Source organism: Strongylocentrotus purpuratus, unplaced genomic scaffold (genome assembly GCF_000002235.5).
Source record: "Strongylocentrotus purpuratus isolate Spur 01 unplaced genomic scaffold, Spur_5.0 spur5_scaffold_20, whole genome shotgun sequence".
Classification (NCBI taxonomy): domain Eukaryota; kingdom Metazoa; phylum Echinodermata; class Echinoidea; order Camarodonta; family Strongylocentrotidae; genus Strongylocentrotus; species Strongylocentrotus purpuratus.
Window position 1 is genome coordinate 24,389,925 of NW_022145606.1, and position 17,158 is coordinate 24,407,082.

The following is a 17,158-nucleotide window of genomic DNA, read 5'->3' on the forward strand; positions in this document are numbered from 1 at the left end:
GATATCTCCCAAAGCGGAATCTCATAGCTTAAAATTAAATTAAAAACAGCATCGGCACAGAGCAGATTGTGACCTCTTTAATAGGTCATAATACCATAGGAATCATGAGACATCCTGGTTATAAAAACCTCCTGATGATTTTCTTCTAAAGCAACAAGGAAATATATAATAAACCGCATCTTTTTTTAATACGGAACAAGTACGTACATTCTCACGTGAAAAAAAAGAAAGGGTTTAAATCATATTCCCTAGTAATGTTGTCTTACCAGTGGCATGTTGAGGGGAAGGGTAGAGCCCTGTTGGAATGACTTTTGTTTCGTTGTCAATAGGGGAGCTGAGGGTATAAGTAAATAATAAGAGAAGCACAACTGACGCCTGTTTTCGAGATCACGTTTGGGGACTTTCCCCATATTTTCACCAAGTTGGCCTAATTTGAAAACAAGCTGGGTGTTTTTTCCCGTTTTTTTAAAACTCTCGTGATACGGTCCTTCCTCATCCGGGAGCATTTGTCACCTGAGATGATCTACGGGTCAACAGAGGCTACACAAGTCCCAGAGAACTATTAAAAATGAAAACGCGCTAAAATGTGAAGCGATTTTCATATAAATACGTTACAATGTTGACAACGATTCATTTATCGAGCACATCAGAGTAGATTCCTTGTAGTCATTCGAGTTCTTCCTTTTAGAAGCAGCTACAAGATTTTTGAAAAATACTGAAGTTATTTTCGGATTCTTGTCTCTTTTATCGAGCGCTAACTTCACTGGGTAAGTTAGAAATCAATCATATGTTTAGGGTATTATATTTTGGAGAAAAAAAGCAACTGAAAAATACGTTTGCACCATGAATATTTTCTTCAAATTAAAAAAAAAGTCTTAAAAGCAGCTTGTAGAAAGAGTATGACAAACAAAAATTAAATAGATGTTTGCTCTAAAATCCTAACCTAAATAATTATGTTTTTCAGTGTATCTGTTTGTTCGGGTCTGTTTGAATTTGTTGGTTGGTTGGTCGGTTAGTTTCCCTGTGGTTAGTTTCTTAGCAACCAATATTCCTTCATATGACCTCGTAGGAATTTATTATTTATGTCGTAACTTCATGTACATGATATATGATTGTGCGTGCTGAGATACAAACGCATTAAAGAGCGCTATATGTGAGTGCCAGCATTTTTTCCCATTGTATTGTACAGTGGCAGATCCAAGGGGGTGCGGGGAGGGGGGCGCCTCCCCCCTGTGGAAAAAAAACGTGTAAGAACACGTTAATTTTATCTTTCTTTGGTGCTCACTATGACATGTATAAACAATATTGTACTACATTTAACATATTTATTTTCGACTACCTGAACTGTCTGCTTACTTTTTTGGGAAAGAGTATCTTTCGCAAACAATTGAGTTTCCATATTGTGTCAGTGTCTGGGGTAACTGTGGTAAACTGAAACTGAACATCTATTAGTTTAATTACAGGAAAAAAAAGTACTGCATATTTGTACCAGTAGCCATTACCTTGCTCATTCCGCTCCTCTTTGTATCAAGCTCAAAACCTTGAATATATTTGATTTATTCCAGTATCATACAGCAGTGCTAGGGCTCCTTCATTTTTTATAATCTTCTTCCATATAACATTTAGAACATGTTCCCAACGAATCTTAGTATTCATAATTATAACACAAAAAATCGAACCTATTTTTATCGTTGAAAACTTATGTTTATGCATGAAGAAAAATCTCCTCGGTGTCATCTCCCGGTAATTTGGAACTTACTAACAAAATATATAACCCTCTGCAATAACCAAAGATTATTACAAAATATCTGATAACGTATTATTATTTGTCCAAATACTGACATAAAACCTAATTATATTTTACACTATGCTGTTTATCTGGCTTATTTCTTTTTGCAATGTTTGTTTTTAATTTGTTTACATGTATTTCAGTAACAGAATAGGTTGAAATAACCAAATGATATCTATACTTTTAGGGAACTTATTTTTAGGTGGTTTGGCCTTATTTCAGTTTCCCTTTTTCTCATTCTCGACTGATTAATTAAGTCTTGTTGATAGTGTTAGCATGTGCATGTATTTTACATTATTGTAATGATGTATTGTTTGTATATGAAGATGGAAATAAATGAAGTAATGAAATAAAGATCGAGGTGCTCGATCTTGTAATTAAAGACAAGTCAGAAAGGATATTGGAACCAGCGGAATTCGATAAAAATATGCATCTTTTCATAACTTTATTCATCAGTATCAAGATTTAGTGGGATATTTCTTGTCGGGGGAAGTGAGAAGGTTGTATCCATGACAATACTTGCCTTTCTAAGGTAAAGATGTGTTGAATTCTCGACTCACTATGTTGCAGTATGTTGCTGTTTTTTATCCAACTTTGTAAGTCGAAAATCGGTCACACATATCTCTATGTACATATGTCTATGTAAAGTGGGTAACTATACACAATCGATAGGCTAAACAAAAAGATAATAGCCCCATTTAACACAATTTTTTACAATATATTATTGGGTAATTCGCTGATAAATGGACCCTGTTTTTTTATAAATCCAGAGAAAATGTTTGGATTTCCCGGGATTTCCGATTTATTTTTTTACCAATTTTTTTTCTAAATATGTCTAAGCTTTAAGTTGATGAATTTGTAACCTTGTTGTGCATACTGAATTGAATATTTTCCAGAGGTATTCTTCAATGTATTATCTTTCAACTGCGCAAGAAAAAAATAAAAAATAAATCACCCAAAATTACTTTTGGCGCACTTTGGTTCCTCCCTGACCTATTGTGCGTCGGCCATGCGTTTCATTCCCATCGATCTGTGCACAAATCACACTACGTGCTATTCATACACAAATTAAATACAATTGCACATTCGCATCGGCCCTATTATGCATACATTGTTTGTGTGGTTCATACATTCACAGTTCGCCAATGTGACTTCATAATATAGCTTGTCATAGGATATTTCGGAGTAATTTGGCGTGTTTCTTGGCATTAATTTTGTAATTGAATCATGGCATCTCAACCGAACAGACGGCTGTCACATACATTTACTCCACAAAGCTTTCAATATGAACGTGGAGCATCTTGAAAACGAACAATAGCAAACAGACAATACATGCTCATTGGACAGCAATCTCAGGAAGTCTGATCAATATTTATATTGTTCTGTCTCTGATTAGTCTAGCACCTCTTTGACAAAAATGCTCAGCGCACAAAAGCTATGGGGCCTTCCATAAATACCCTCCCTTTGCTTTCTGTTATATTGGATTTTCTTCTGGTTGGAACATTATTGAATCATATTGAATAAAAAACACAGAATTGTCACTAATGCTGAAACAAAATAGAGTGCAAAAGTTGTGTTGAAAAGGACAGAAGAGAACATATATTTACATACCAAAAAACAGTATCATACAGGCAAAGAACATTATATACCAAACGACTTTGATATAATAAGAAAGCTAATGCAGAATTCTACAACTTTGCTACTCAACAATTATCTTCAACATTTTCAAGTAAAAAGTAATAGCCTTCTGAAATGAGAGATACAGGTACATTCTCAACGCAGAAAAAGGTGCACGGTGCAAACGCACAAAGAGTTAGAGAGTGGGATGCACTAATTTCATCGAGGATTTCAACTCTGATAAGTGTTTCTCCATAATAATGAGTCAATGACTTCCCAAATGATATATTATTCGTGAAGTCTTGTCATCAACATTGTTTTCTCCTGTTTTTCAATTTGAGCCTTTCTACGAATGTTAACCTTTTAGCGAGGTTTTGTGACAATAATTGTCATCGAAGTTTAATGCTTCATTCTCCTATAGGGTATTAAGATATTTCATTTAAAAACAAAAATGTTAGCAGTTAGCATCCGAACTTGGTGCACAGTTTGGCACAGTTTTAATGTTCAGTTGATCATAATTCGCTGACACTAGACTTGGTGGACATATAATTAATGGTTATAAGAGTCTTTTTGTGTGACTCAAGGGGCGTGGGGGAGGGGGTGTTGAGTAGGAAAATAATAATGATACTGGGCAAACACGCAAACGGTGTCTAATTCCCCCATGATAACCCATTTCTATGTGTCTGCTAGCAATAGGCCAGCTAGCAACAGATATTTAGCAGTTTTGACAAGTTACAATAATGTTTTTTACTAGTTGTTAATAAATGAAAAAACATATCGAAATATTTGTTCACCATCTTTTGATCAGTTCACGCCAACATGAAGCTCCTCCTTCCCTAGATGACTCTGACCGCCGTGGCCCTCTTCGGTCTCCCGGAAGCTACCGGCCATGATCAATGCGTATGCCCATTTGGCTGGAGCAGATTTACCGGTAGCTGCTATCGATATTTTTCGCGAAAAGTCAGCTGGCAAGCCGCTCAAAACGAATGCCGAGGCTTGGGGGCGAACCTCGTCTCGATTCATGACCGAGCCGAGAACACCTTCGCTTACTCACTCATTGTTATCGACGGTTGTAATGCGTACACGGTGAGTATTTAAATTAAACCATTAAAGTGCAGAAAATATATCAAAACTGTCAAAAACGATTTGAATTGTAATGCACTTATTCGTTTAAGGGGGGGGGGAATTGCTCGGTGTAAAAATGTCAGATATAAAATTGTCCTTGATAAAAATATCAAAACTAAGGCATGATACAGGTTGTATAATGGTAATGGTTGTTTATATAAGGCTTATCGAAAAATGATAATGAAGGATTCTCTGCAGTCATTCATTTAGCGCTGCTTTATTATCTTCTTCCTTTAAACTTGTATTTAATCCCTTTAGGCCCCAAATTGTGACTTTTGCCAGATTGTTAACGAGGGGAGGCGGCGAGGGGGGGGGGGGGGGGGGGGCTATTCCCCCTGGCTAGATTTAAATGTTATCGACACGTGCCTTCATTTAAACAAAAAAGATACTTCTGTTCACGTTTTCATCTAACCTAAAAAACACCAATTTATCACGCGACTGGAGTAACGTGATTCCACTTACCTCTGTAAATCAAGTGTTTATGACGAAATAACCACTTGACCAAGCCGATGGTGGTGATAAATGAGTAATTATTTGGTCTTGTAAGCAACTTTATCGATTGGTTTCACATGTTATCCAAGGTGGATGGTAATAACCACGTTACTTACACCGGCTAATCGTCTAATTGTTCTGTCCGTGAATCTCTGGTTATATTAAATTTGTAATTCTGAGGTGTCTTACACACCTCTTTAAATGGTTTCAAAGTTACCATAACTTTCTTGGTTATGATCACGTAGCTAAAACTGATTACTAATCAAAGCTGTGAATCCGTGATATTTAGGTATGAAAAATTAGTAATTATTAGGTGTCTTAAAACACCTATTTAAATGGTAGTCAAAGTTGCCAGCAGTCCCGCGGTGATGATCTCGTGACTCAAACGGATTATTAATCTAAGCTGGGCATCGGTGATTTTTAGGTGTGGGAAATTAGTCATTGTGAGGTGTCTTAAAACACCTTTTTAAATGGTTTCAAAGTTATAATAACTTTATTGGTGATGATCACGTAGCTAAAACTGATTACTAATCTAAGCTGTGAATCTGTGATATTCAGGTGTGAAAAATTAGTAATTATTAGATGTCTTAAAACCCTAATTTAAATGGTAGTCAAAGTTGCCACTAGTTCAGCGGTGATGAATTCGTGACTCAAACGGATTAGTAATATAAGTTGGGTATTCCGTGATTTCCAGGTGTGACAAATAAGTTATTATTGGGTGTCTTGATGGTTTCACAGTAACAATTTAAGTTCCGTGGTGATAATCCCGTGACTGTTGGCATATTTCTATTTTCACCAGTTGATAACTGACTGTTGGCATATTTCCAGTTGAACCAGCTGACACCAATTAATTTGCATATTGAATATGGGGTGCGTGCAGATCTATGTTTTTAAACAATTTATCTGAATTGACAGCATATTTCTTAATTACTGATGAGTTAGTTATATGCAATTCATTTCGAAAATACTACAAATATAAATTACCAGTTATTAGGACATTTCGCTACTTCGTATAAATTGCATTTAATTAAACATGAATAAGGGAAACAGTAACTATGAACTAAACTAATGTGGTGGGCCAGTGAATAAGCTGAAGACGACAAGTTCAAACATAAATGAAAACAAAAGAAGCTCGGAATTACAGTTGAAGTCCACTTTATTAATTATATAAATCAGACGAAGTAATTATTGTATAAACATTTTGAATAAGCTGCTTCTCTCAGAGGCTTGGCGGCCATATCGACAGTAAACTAGCAGCTCATGCTAAACATGTTAACGAAATCAAATAAACTCTAAAATAATATGACTACAAAATCCCGCACATGGCATTTAAATACTGCGGCACCCGACGTGGCTTATATATCACATGATATACCCAGCCAACCAGGAGGACCCTTACAAAGCCAACCAATTACAAGACGGGATATATAAAATTACCCTTAGGTCATCCGACCAATTAAGAGAGGAGTTATACCTTGAATTAATTATAACCAATGACAAAGTATAATAGATAAGAGTGATTTGAACTAGTCACCGACAATAATGGGAGGAGTCTATCTCTTCGCGAGAATTTCGCGTCCCCGGCAAAACAGTCTATTGTCTAACGTGTTATTGGAAATGAACACCTCTACATCTTGATGTAGGAATTCATTTTCAACGTGCTTTTCGAAATGAACACTTTAATCTAATGCAAGAATTCAAAACCAGCGGTTGTTTACCCGTTGCCGGCATACTATTGGAAACATAATTAATGCTATTTAACTTTTAGGTGAATACTAATTTAATCAACCCAGCCCGGCTCTTATATGGCTCTAGCGCCCCCTTTAGGTCAAATGAGATGCCCAAATGAGCGTACCATTACAATAATTTCAATAAAATACAAGTATATGACAAAAATTCGATTAATTAAATTATGTAAGTCTACTTATTACCAATGCCTTTACATTGGAAATACAGACGTACCAATATTGGCAAGTGTTGTTGCCGTTCAACTGGTTGGACATTTTACCAAATGGTTTGAATGGCTCAGCTAGACCAGTTGAATTCGAACTGGCCTGGATCAACTGGAACATTTAGCCCATTTCAATTTCCGGGGTTACCAGTTGGCATTAACTGGTTCATCAACTGGACCAGTTGCAACTAGCTTTCTCTTCTTGGATGTTTGCAACAACCCCCCCCCCCCCCCCCCCCCCCCCCCCCCCCCTCCCCCACCCCCTTTAATCCCGAACTGCTTCCGGCGCGCATGGACGTAATTATGGAAGATCCAACACACGATGTTCCGAAACGGGATGAGAACGTCATTATTTTGGTTCATTTATTGTGTAACATTTGCGTAATTAGTGGGTTGAACGCGGGTTACAGTAACATATTTCCTCTTCGACGTAAATTTCACGTGAATGAAGAACATGATTCATCTCAAGTCATCCTCGTAATATTCACGTGAATTTCACGCAGATATTTTGACTAAAACTATCACTAACGCTTCACGTGTTTCTGTGAAGCGATAATTTCGTTCATGAAGATGTAATTTCATAACCAAACAAACACAGGAGTATTATGTTTTCAAACCATGGTCTCCAAGGTAGGGATAATCACGTTATTATAATGGTGATATTGCAGTGAAAATTGCGTGATTTAGTGTACGTGTGTTTTAAGTGACCTAGTGCAATAAACGTATTAACACATTTACGTAAATGTCCGGTGTTTAAAGAACGTAACTCTCCTCAAGTCGATACCTTGATATTGACGTGATTTTCACGTGATTTTGTTTATTGGGAGAGTACATCTTTCAAGCCTAAACAAAAAATAATACAATTTTCACTTCTGCTGCTCCTTCTTGCCCCATTTTTGACCCGAATACTACCATAATCATTTGTTAATGTGAATGGTTCAAATCTAATAAATTATCTGTAAATGTAAAGGAATGTAATTATATGATTTTTCACAATGGAAAGAATACAGATTTAAATGATTTCAATATTGTTCTCGATAATGTCATATTGCCAAGGGTAGATAAAATCAAATTTATTGGTGTTTATTTAGATAGTTCCTTGTCTTGGAAATACCATATTTATGAAGTTGAAAGTAAGGTGTCGAAAAACATTGGCATTATATCCAGGCTCAAACATCTCTTGCCCAATCCCAATTCCTGCAAGTACAAAATACAAAAGCTTACACTATTGCAGAAGAAGATTATTCGTATAATATCCGGAATGCACTATCGTTCCCATACTGGTCCCATCTTTAAACAATTTATTTTCTTGAGATTCAGTGATATCAACTTGCACCAACAGGGTATTTTCATGTATAAAAGAATGAATAACATCTTCCCATCACAATTTAGTGATTTTATCAATTTTCAATGCAACTCGGAAACCCATACGTATAATACTAGAAGCGCTGCCAACATTCATCTCCCTAAACATAGAACCCGAAGATTTCAATTTGACATTCGTTACTCTGGGCCAAATTTTAGAACACCATACCATCTACAAAACTCGCTCATCTTGCAAACTTCTTCCCCGTAAGGCAAAAATGTATTTAATTGCTCGATATTGATACCCTCTCTTGTATTTATGTGTGAAATGACCTCTTGTGAAATTCAATGACATGTTTGTATTTTGATCACTTACGTACATGCCTCAGCTGTTGCTAGTACCATATGTATATTACCAGGACAATGCTGTCGGATAAAGCTGTTGCCTGTTTGATGATTGTGCTTGTTTTTAATGATATGTACCCGCTGTCTATTTTTAAAATTGTAGTACTTCGTTATTTGTATGATGTAATCACAGACACATGCACAGCCCAATTGAGGTAACTTTCTCTTTATAAGTGAACATGCCTTCCTATACTTAATTATATCCTCATTTTTGTTTTCTTCTCTCTGTTCCATTTATTATTTTTGTTCTTTCCTATCAACTTTCTGTTATATAAAATGTAATTTTCATAATAATATCTATAATGTTCTCTCGGTAATTGTGTTAATTTGTTATGGGCGTTCCCAACTCAAGTTATGCTTTCCGGGTTTTCGCCTCCTTCCGTATCTGAATTATTTACTGTATACGCTATGTTAAAATAATAGTTACATATATCATGTATACATACATTGTGTTTCATATTGTACTGTCGAGAAGGAAATAAATGTTAATAAATACAAGTACAAAAAATACAAATTATATTGCCGTCCGCCCTCTTCCGTCGTCCGTAAACCTTTTACACTTTCTTCTTGTTCTCTCGAGGGGTTTTGATTGCGCGGGAGTCAGAGTCCAATGCTAAATTGTTTTAATTCCCGTACGAACAACCAGGGAAGGTCGATTTTAATGATGTATACTATTGCATTATGTATATTCGATATTCTTCCATAAGAATTGGTGACCTTATGTTCAATTCTATAGACTTTGCATTTTCTCATTTTAGTTGGAATAGAAAAACTCTTTTGTTGTTGTTGCCCCCTCGATAAGTGTTATGTGCTGTGAGAGATCAAACTCTGAAATTGACAAATTCATGAGCAACATATTATAAACATAGTCTTACTGTACACATTTATAGCATCATGATACTGTTTGTATACATGATAATAATGTTTGAAGAATATTTGGTGCAGGATTAATAAAAGATGTGCTGACATACACTATATACGACATTTTCCATAAGGAACATATTCGTACAAGTCTACACATTAAACAAAATGCATTATGAATTTGGCAGGAAAAAAAACGGTAGATTTTGAAGGACTTAATTGTATTTCTCTCAAGTTTATTAATCACAACATGATGTTAATATATAAAGTCACACTGTGCTTGGTTTGACCAAGCAAATACAACAATTTCTGCCTTTCAAAACGTACTGCATAAAGGTTGAAAGCAAATTACAAAATACCTGGCTAGATATGTCTCAACGTTTACTACATGTAGTCTGATGAAGGCTTACTATCTGACATTCTTCAAGCGAAGCTTTGATATTGTTTGTTAAACTTTTGTAATAAAGTATGATCAGTGCCTTTTTCTTAATGTTTTCTTGTCATAACTGTCTCTGCTGGAATGAACATGAAGTTGGGTTTGATGACTAAATTTGTAGATATTTATGTCCAATTTTGTATAATTGATTCCCTGTTTTATCTCATTCAATCTCAATATTTTATGTATTTTTTCCTCAAAACCAAATAAACATAGACGAATCAACCAATTTAAAATATCGAACAATGTTAGAAATTCATACATACAAACTTGATCACAAAATATAACTTTCAAATTTGTATTATACTCAGGACATGTACGAAGTACAATACACAGTCATTTATAATATACATTACAATATGGAAGACAGGTATTTAATACACTAGCCCAGTAGCTTACGTCTCGACATTTCGTGTGATATTATAACGGCAAAATTGTTTACCCAAACATTTTTGTTTGTACATCTGCCATTCTTTTTTTTGTTTACCTCTGTCATTTTACCTATGACATTTTTACCTCTGACATTTATGTGACAAGAGAGGATGATTCTAAAGTCGTGGATGATCAATAGTATTTGTTCATTTGATTGTTCGGTTTATTTATTTGTTTTCCATTTCTTTCTTTTTTCTTTTTTCTTTTTTTAACCTGTTTGTTTGCTTGATTGCTTCACTGAGAAAGAACTGAGAAGGAACAGACTGTAAGTAATTCCCCAAAATGATGTACAATAAACAACATCGGCTCGCATTTGTTTTCCAATGCAGATGCATGGCGAAAATGGGTATGCTTGGATCGGATACCATCAACCACGTGGACCCTTTGCATGGTCTGACGGTTCTTCTCTCGGTTACGAGAATTGGCGCAGGGGTCAGCCGGATAACTACAACTACGGATATGCCACAGAGGACTGCGCTCACTTGCGCTCCGATCCGGCAGGATCGTGGAACGATTTCACCTGCAACAAACGAATCGGATATATTTGCAAGAAGTCCACAGCTTAGCCGGTTCACCATATCCGAACCTCCACCCCCCCCCCTCAAAAAAAAAAAGGCCTATATAAGAAACAAAATGTCAGCATCTTGTTCTGTTATGTCACTTTTTTGTCAGTTCATGTAACTTTGAAACAGTATGTCCTTCTATAATGCCTTAATTGTTCGAAATATGAGATTCCAATTTTTAAATGTCAGGTTTATGTTAGAACAATGGGCCGATTATCATTACAAAAGAAGTGTTCCCTGAAAAGGTGTTGCCCATTCAAATTCCCTTGTATCCGAATGATGAGCTTCTTATTTGTAAAGGTCAGTGTTCCCTCAGTTGTTAATTTTTCAAGAATATGCCTACTACGCCTAATACTCCGAATACTCCGATGTCCAAACATTGGTCGGTTTGGAGTCGGTATATAGTAGGTTCGGCTGTGCGATCGATTATCGTATCTCGGTTTTACCAGCAAACCGACCGATTATTGGCCATTGGAGGTTATTTATTTTGTTGACTACTCTCCATTGCCGGTTAAACAAAATTATCGTTGGTGTGTCGAATACCTCTGTCATACCAGCTAGACCGTCGCCAGACAGAACGAACCAAAATTACATTACCCTTATTGACTAAACATCATCGGTTTGAAGTCGGTTCGGCAGTTAGTCTGGGGTTTCGGACATATTGGTCCTCCTGCTACTTTATTGTTAATCATAATTTAGTGCGGAGTGCAATATTAATATTCTAATGTGACACAATTGCTTATTGTTCTTTTTCTTTGGTTTGTTCATTCTTCTTCTTCCTTCTTTGTCCTCCCTTTATTGTAAATCATATTTAGTGCGTAGTGCAAAATTATTATTGTAATGTGACAAAATTGCTAATTGTTCTTCTTTTTCTTTTTCCTCCCTTTATTGTAAATCATATGTAAGTGTGTAGTGCACAATTATTTGTTTAATGTGACACAATTACTTATTTTTCTTTTTGTTCTTTTTATCTTCTTTTTCTTCTTCTTCATCTTTTTCAATTTCCTCCAGTGGGTATCATAGAGCCCTCCAAGCTGCCAGTAACTATTTCAACATTCCGTTTTGTTCGAGTTTAACATAATTTCTTACGATAGAACATACGCTATCATCATAATTTACCATACTATTTCATTTATTCCTTTAGTTACTTTTTTGGTTCACTTCCATTAAAATAGATTAACGAAAACCTCAATTTGATTTGTGTTTTGTTTATACTTTTTGTGTTATACCTCGGTGAAAGTGGCGTAGACGAATAAGCATTATAAAATGAGGATTTGATTCATAAATGATGCAATATACAACTGGGATTACGGAGTGTCGAGATTGAAAGAGATTGAGAGAAAAAGAGAGAGATATATATATATATATAGAGAGAGAGAGAGAGAGAGAGAGAGAGAGAAAGAGGGGAAGAGCGTGTGCGACAGAGACAAAAGGGGAAATGAAGGGTTATATTAGGTATAGCACACCAAAAATAATTACAACAAACACATGTTATTTGATGGTTGCAAATGATCAAGCTTTATGAAAGCTTAACAAAACAAGAAACAGAATTGAAATCGGTCAATGCGTTGTGATTTTATACCATTTTTTTGATATCGCAAAATTAACGAAAAACCTGCCAGAAATGGTCAAATTGTAAAAAATGGCATAATTCGACAAAGTTGACAACTTAATTCATCACTTTCTTGGACACAAATAACAAATTAAATTATCAGACACTAAAATATCATCTTTGTGGTAAAAAAAACAAAAAAGAAAATTCATATATCTATTACCGTTTTGAAAACAGAAGCCAACAAAATAAGTCATTTTTGCAATTTTTGCGAATCTGCAGATATAAAAAAGTTGTGAAAATAACTAAGTCCGCCTAATTAATATGCGCATATGTAATCAAATCAAAACCGAACATGATACATCAGTGAAACCTTTATATATCAGACAGGTATGGAAATATATTTCATTTGTAATAAAATAAAAATGAATATTCATCAAATATGCAAATTAGGTCATTTCAGCTAATTATATATTCGCGTACTCATTATGCAAATTAGGAAAGTCAAACTGTTCATTTTGGGGGCATTTTTTAAATCATATATTCATAGATCATATTTACACCAAATATTGACCTTAAATTCCTTATAATTTTGCAATGCCAATACAATATGGCGATGGAAATTACTTGGATCACCGTCACAGCTATTTTCTCATGTGTTTCACAAATAATTCAGAAAAATTGATCATATGATAAGAATTTGTAGACTTTCAGCTACATCACAGTATATCTTTTTTTTCTTCAAAGATGTCAAATTTGAGGATTTATGACGATTTTCCGAGATACCATTCAATCTTTGGGCATGATGGTAACCCTCTTGGCCATAACATTCCACAGGAACTGAATTTCAGAGTAAAAGAAACTTTAGTGACCCCAGTACAGTTGTGGCTACCTTGAGTGTAAATAACAAATTAATTCAATGAGTGAAACACATGAGGATATTGCATTTTTGTAAGGAAGTTTTATACATTGAGGTGCATTTTTTTTACCACGCAAAATAGCAGCGCGAGTCAATGGGCGATCAGCGGGCCATGTCACACATGGCTGAAAAGACAATATTCTAATTCAATAATTAATATATTTCCCACATGCCTATGACAATGAAACTACACATAATTGTAGTTAAAGGTATGCTTGAAATATATGTGAAATAAAAATTCAAAAATATTTTTTTTTTTTTTAATACATTTACAAAAATTGCTATTTCTACCAACTGACTGCTGTTGTGTGTGTGTGTTCACGGGGCAGACTGTTTGCACAGGCAGTGTGATCACCCTAGTTATATAATGCTAACTTTATTGGTGGAGCTCGCGCCTTTGAATGTTTTTTAAACATATATATGGCGCCATCCAAATGATGTGAATCATCGTCAACATCATGATCATATAAAATGATAGGGGAGATCGACAGAAAAGAGAGAGTGTGTGTGTGTGTGTGTGGGTGAGACGGGGGAGTTAGTGAGAGAGAAAGAGAGAGAGACATAGAGACACATACAGACATGGGAAGCGAAGAGAGAGAGAGAGATGTGGTATAAACAAGAGAGGGAGATCGGGAGAAAGAAAAAAGAAAGAGAGAGAGAGTACGTGAGTATAAGAGAGAGTGAAGGAGAGAGAGAGAGGGGGAGGGGGGGGGGGGGTTGGGAAATCACACGGGAATCCTGTTTGGAACAATGGAAGAAAATGAAGCAAACTGCCAAGACAGAATGGAGCCATTACAGGCAGGATGTAACGAAAACAGGAGGAGGTCAAGTGGAGAAAAAAATCTCTCAGTTGACCTCCGTCCTGCGGGACATCATCCCAATTGAATTGAAACAATATCACAATCCATAATGACGACGATGCTACGTTGACGCAACACAATGATGAGGCAGTGTCTGCCCTAGAATATATTGGAGAAGCCCCGAAATCCTGTTTCGAACAATGGAAGAGAAGCAAACTGCCAAGACAGAATGGAGCCATTACAGGCAGAATGTAATGAAAACAGGAGGAGGTCAAGTGGAGAAAAAAAATCTCTCAGTTGACCTCCGTCCTGCGGGACATCATCCCAAATGAATTTAAACAAATTCACAATCCTTATGACGACGATGCGACGTTGACGCAACACAATGATGAGGCAGTGTCTGCCCTCCCAGGTCGGAAATCCCATAGAGACCAATAGAGACCTTTAGAAAAACTCTATTGGTCTCTAATGGTTTCTGTTGGAGTCTATTGGTTTCTGTTGGACCCATAGAATTAAATCCAATAGAGACCATTCAAACCATCAGAAACCGATAGAAACCAATAGCACCCATAGAAACCAATAGAAATAGAAACCAATAGGACCAATAGAAACCAATAGGACCAATAGAAACCAATCAGACCAATATAAACCAATAGGACTAATAGGACCAATAGAAACCAATAGGACCAATAGAAACCAAAAGAACCGATAGGACCAATAGAAAACCAATGAGACCAATAGAACCCAATGGGACCAATAGAAACCAATAGGTCCAATAGAAACCAATAGAAACCAACAGCTAAATCTATCTCATGCATATTCATGATTACTTTATACGTGTTCACAGAAAATTACATTTATCATAATTTGTTAAGTAACTTATGACAATGTACATCAATTTTGTGTTTTTTTATTTTTTTTCGGCAACTAATGACCAATAGAATTTGTTTAATCATGTTACAATTACATTTACGTTTTAGCAATATATGGGGCCTGTCACCACGAAATGAGTCCAGTGTCGCAAAAATTGTATTCCTGTTTTTAAGTATTATATGAATCTACATTAAGTAAGCTTTAAATTAAGGGGTCACACATTAAAATTGATAAATTATATCCAGAAATATGAACAAAAACCTAATTGGACTTTATAACAATGGGATTACCCAGTTTTGAGATAATTAGGTGTAAAGTTAATGATGCGTAACATATTATAGTCTGGTCAACAACAACATAGCAACAACACACTTCCCATCATTCGATTTCAATGAAACTTTCAACAAACAAAGAAATAATAAGTAGATTTTTGGAAAAATCTTAAATGTGGTAGGTGGGTCAAATTTCAGTACATACACACTATACATCGCTATTACTACGATTGAGCTAATGCGACACTGGACTCATTTCGTGGTGACTGGCCCCATATACTGTATATTGATTATAATGATTACTTACCAAGAAACAATTCATGTATGTTTATTATATAGAATAGTACAAGCCTTCAGTTAAACTAAAGGATATTCTTAAACTCACTTCAAGTGATCTATGTGATGGAGTTAATGCAATTGAGATTAGAATATACTTTTTTTGGTGGACAGTTGCTGAAATCGATTTTGATTTATCATTATTGATTTACCAATAGAAGCCATTGGACTATTGGTTTCAATAGGGAATTCTGAATATGGGACCATTAGAAACCCATAGAAAGATCTCTAATGGACTAACAGGAACCCATAGAAAATATCTAATGGACCAATTACAGAAACCCATCATAGAAGAAAATATCTAATGGACCAACAGAAACCCATAGAAGACATGGGTGGATGCAGGTCCAATAGAAGCTTTCTGTTGGTCGATCAGCATTTTTTTCTGTGGGTTTGTGTTGGTCCGATATATGTTTTCTAATGGTTTCTGTGGGTTCATCATTTCACTTTCCCTATTGAAAGCATTAGACACCAATAGCTCTAATGGTTTCTGATGGTCCAATAGGATCGGATCCTAATGGAATTTCGACCTGGGCTAGAGTATATTGGAGGAGCCCCGAAACAGGCGAAATTGATACATCTATCTCAGGAGTTCGAAATCACCTAGTAAGTTATTATTTTTGAATTATTTATTATTGTATTGATATAATTATCGACCAGCAGCACAACTCTGAAAGGGTCATTTTACAAACAGTACAGTCATTACAAAGCGTAGCATTAGTAAATAAATCAATAGCATAATGACAATTCAAAGAATTATATTGTGTTTGTTTATATACATTAAATGAAAGGATGTACTTGCAGGAACTAAAAGAGTAGGGGAAGGTATATAGCTGATGAAAGGGAGAGAGTGATAGAGCGAAAGGGACAGGAATAGAGAGGATGAGAGAAAAGGGGAGGTATAATGAGAGAAAGGCAGAGAGAGAGAAAAAGCAGGAATGAAATGAACATAAGTAAATAAATAATCACATTCCTAAATAAACGAAACTACACATTGCCTGAATAAACAACCTTTGAACGATACATCATCTAATACATGTAATTCAATTAGCCATGCAATTAGCCAAGCTAGGTTTTTGTTAATGTACATAAACCTTTTTCCCATAGTTCTTACTTTTTCATATAATGATTTAAATCTGGTTGACGGGTAAAAAATAAAAACAATCTGAATCGATTCGCAACTCAAACATCAGCGCGTTTATATACTGTATACGATATAGACTAGACGGACCGCCCTAGCGCCGGCGGTCACACACACACTTCGTGATGCCGTGCCGGTGCACGTACGTACGTACGTGCATGCTGAAAAGTTTAGTCCTAGATCTAATTCCAGTAGGACCAAGTCCATGTTCAATGCTTACGTAGCCTTAACAGTTAGACCTCGGGCTCAGCTTTTTTTTAAATTTCATTTATCCATTTTCAAAGCCTAT

At 35.7% G+C, this 17,158-nt stretch overlaps 1 protein-coding gene across 1 annotated transcript; it reads left to right on the plus strand.

Annotated features, from left to right (window-relative positions):
• Positions 1 to 629: 629 nt before the first annotated feature.
• LOC115927314 (brevican core protein-like) lies at positions 630 to 12,155 on the plus strand. Its single transcript, XM_030993073.1, has 3 exons — positions 630 to 767; positions 4,215 to 4,492; positions 10,743 to 12,155. Exons 2-3 carry the CDS (start codon positions 4,247 to 4,249, stop codon positions 10,977 to 10,979), a joined length of 483 nt encoding a protein of 160 aa, XP_030848933.1. The 5' UTR covers positions 630 to 767; positions 4,215 to 4,246; the 3' UTR covers positions 10,980 to 12,155.
• The last annotated feature ends 5,003 nt before the right edge of the window (positions 12,156 to 17,158 follow it).

Coding starts and splice junctions, on each gene's coding strand:
- LOC115927314 (XM_030993073.1), top strand. CDS start 4,247: ATGACTCTGACCGCCGTGGCCCTCTTCGGTCTCCCGGAAGCTACCGGC. Junction 4,493..10,742: donor ACGGTTGTAATGCGTACACG/GTGAGTATTTAA, acceptor TTTCCAATGCAG/ATGCATGGCGAAAATGGGTA.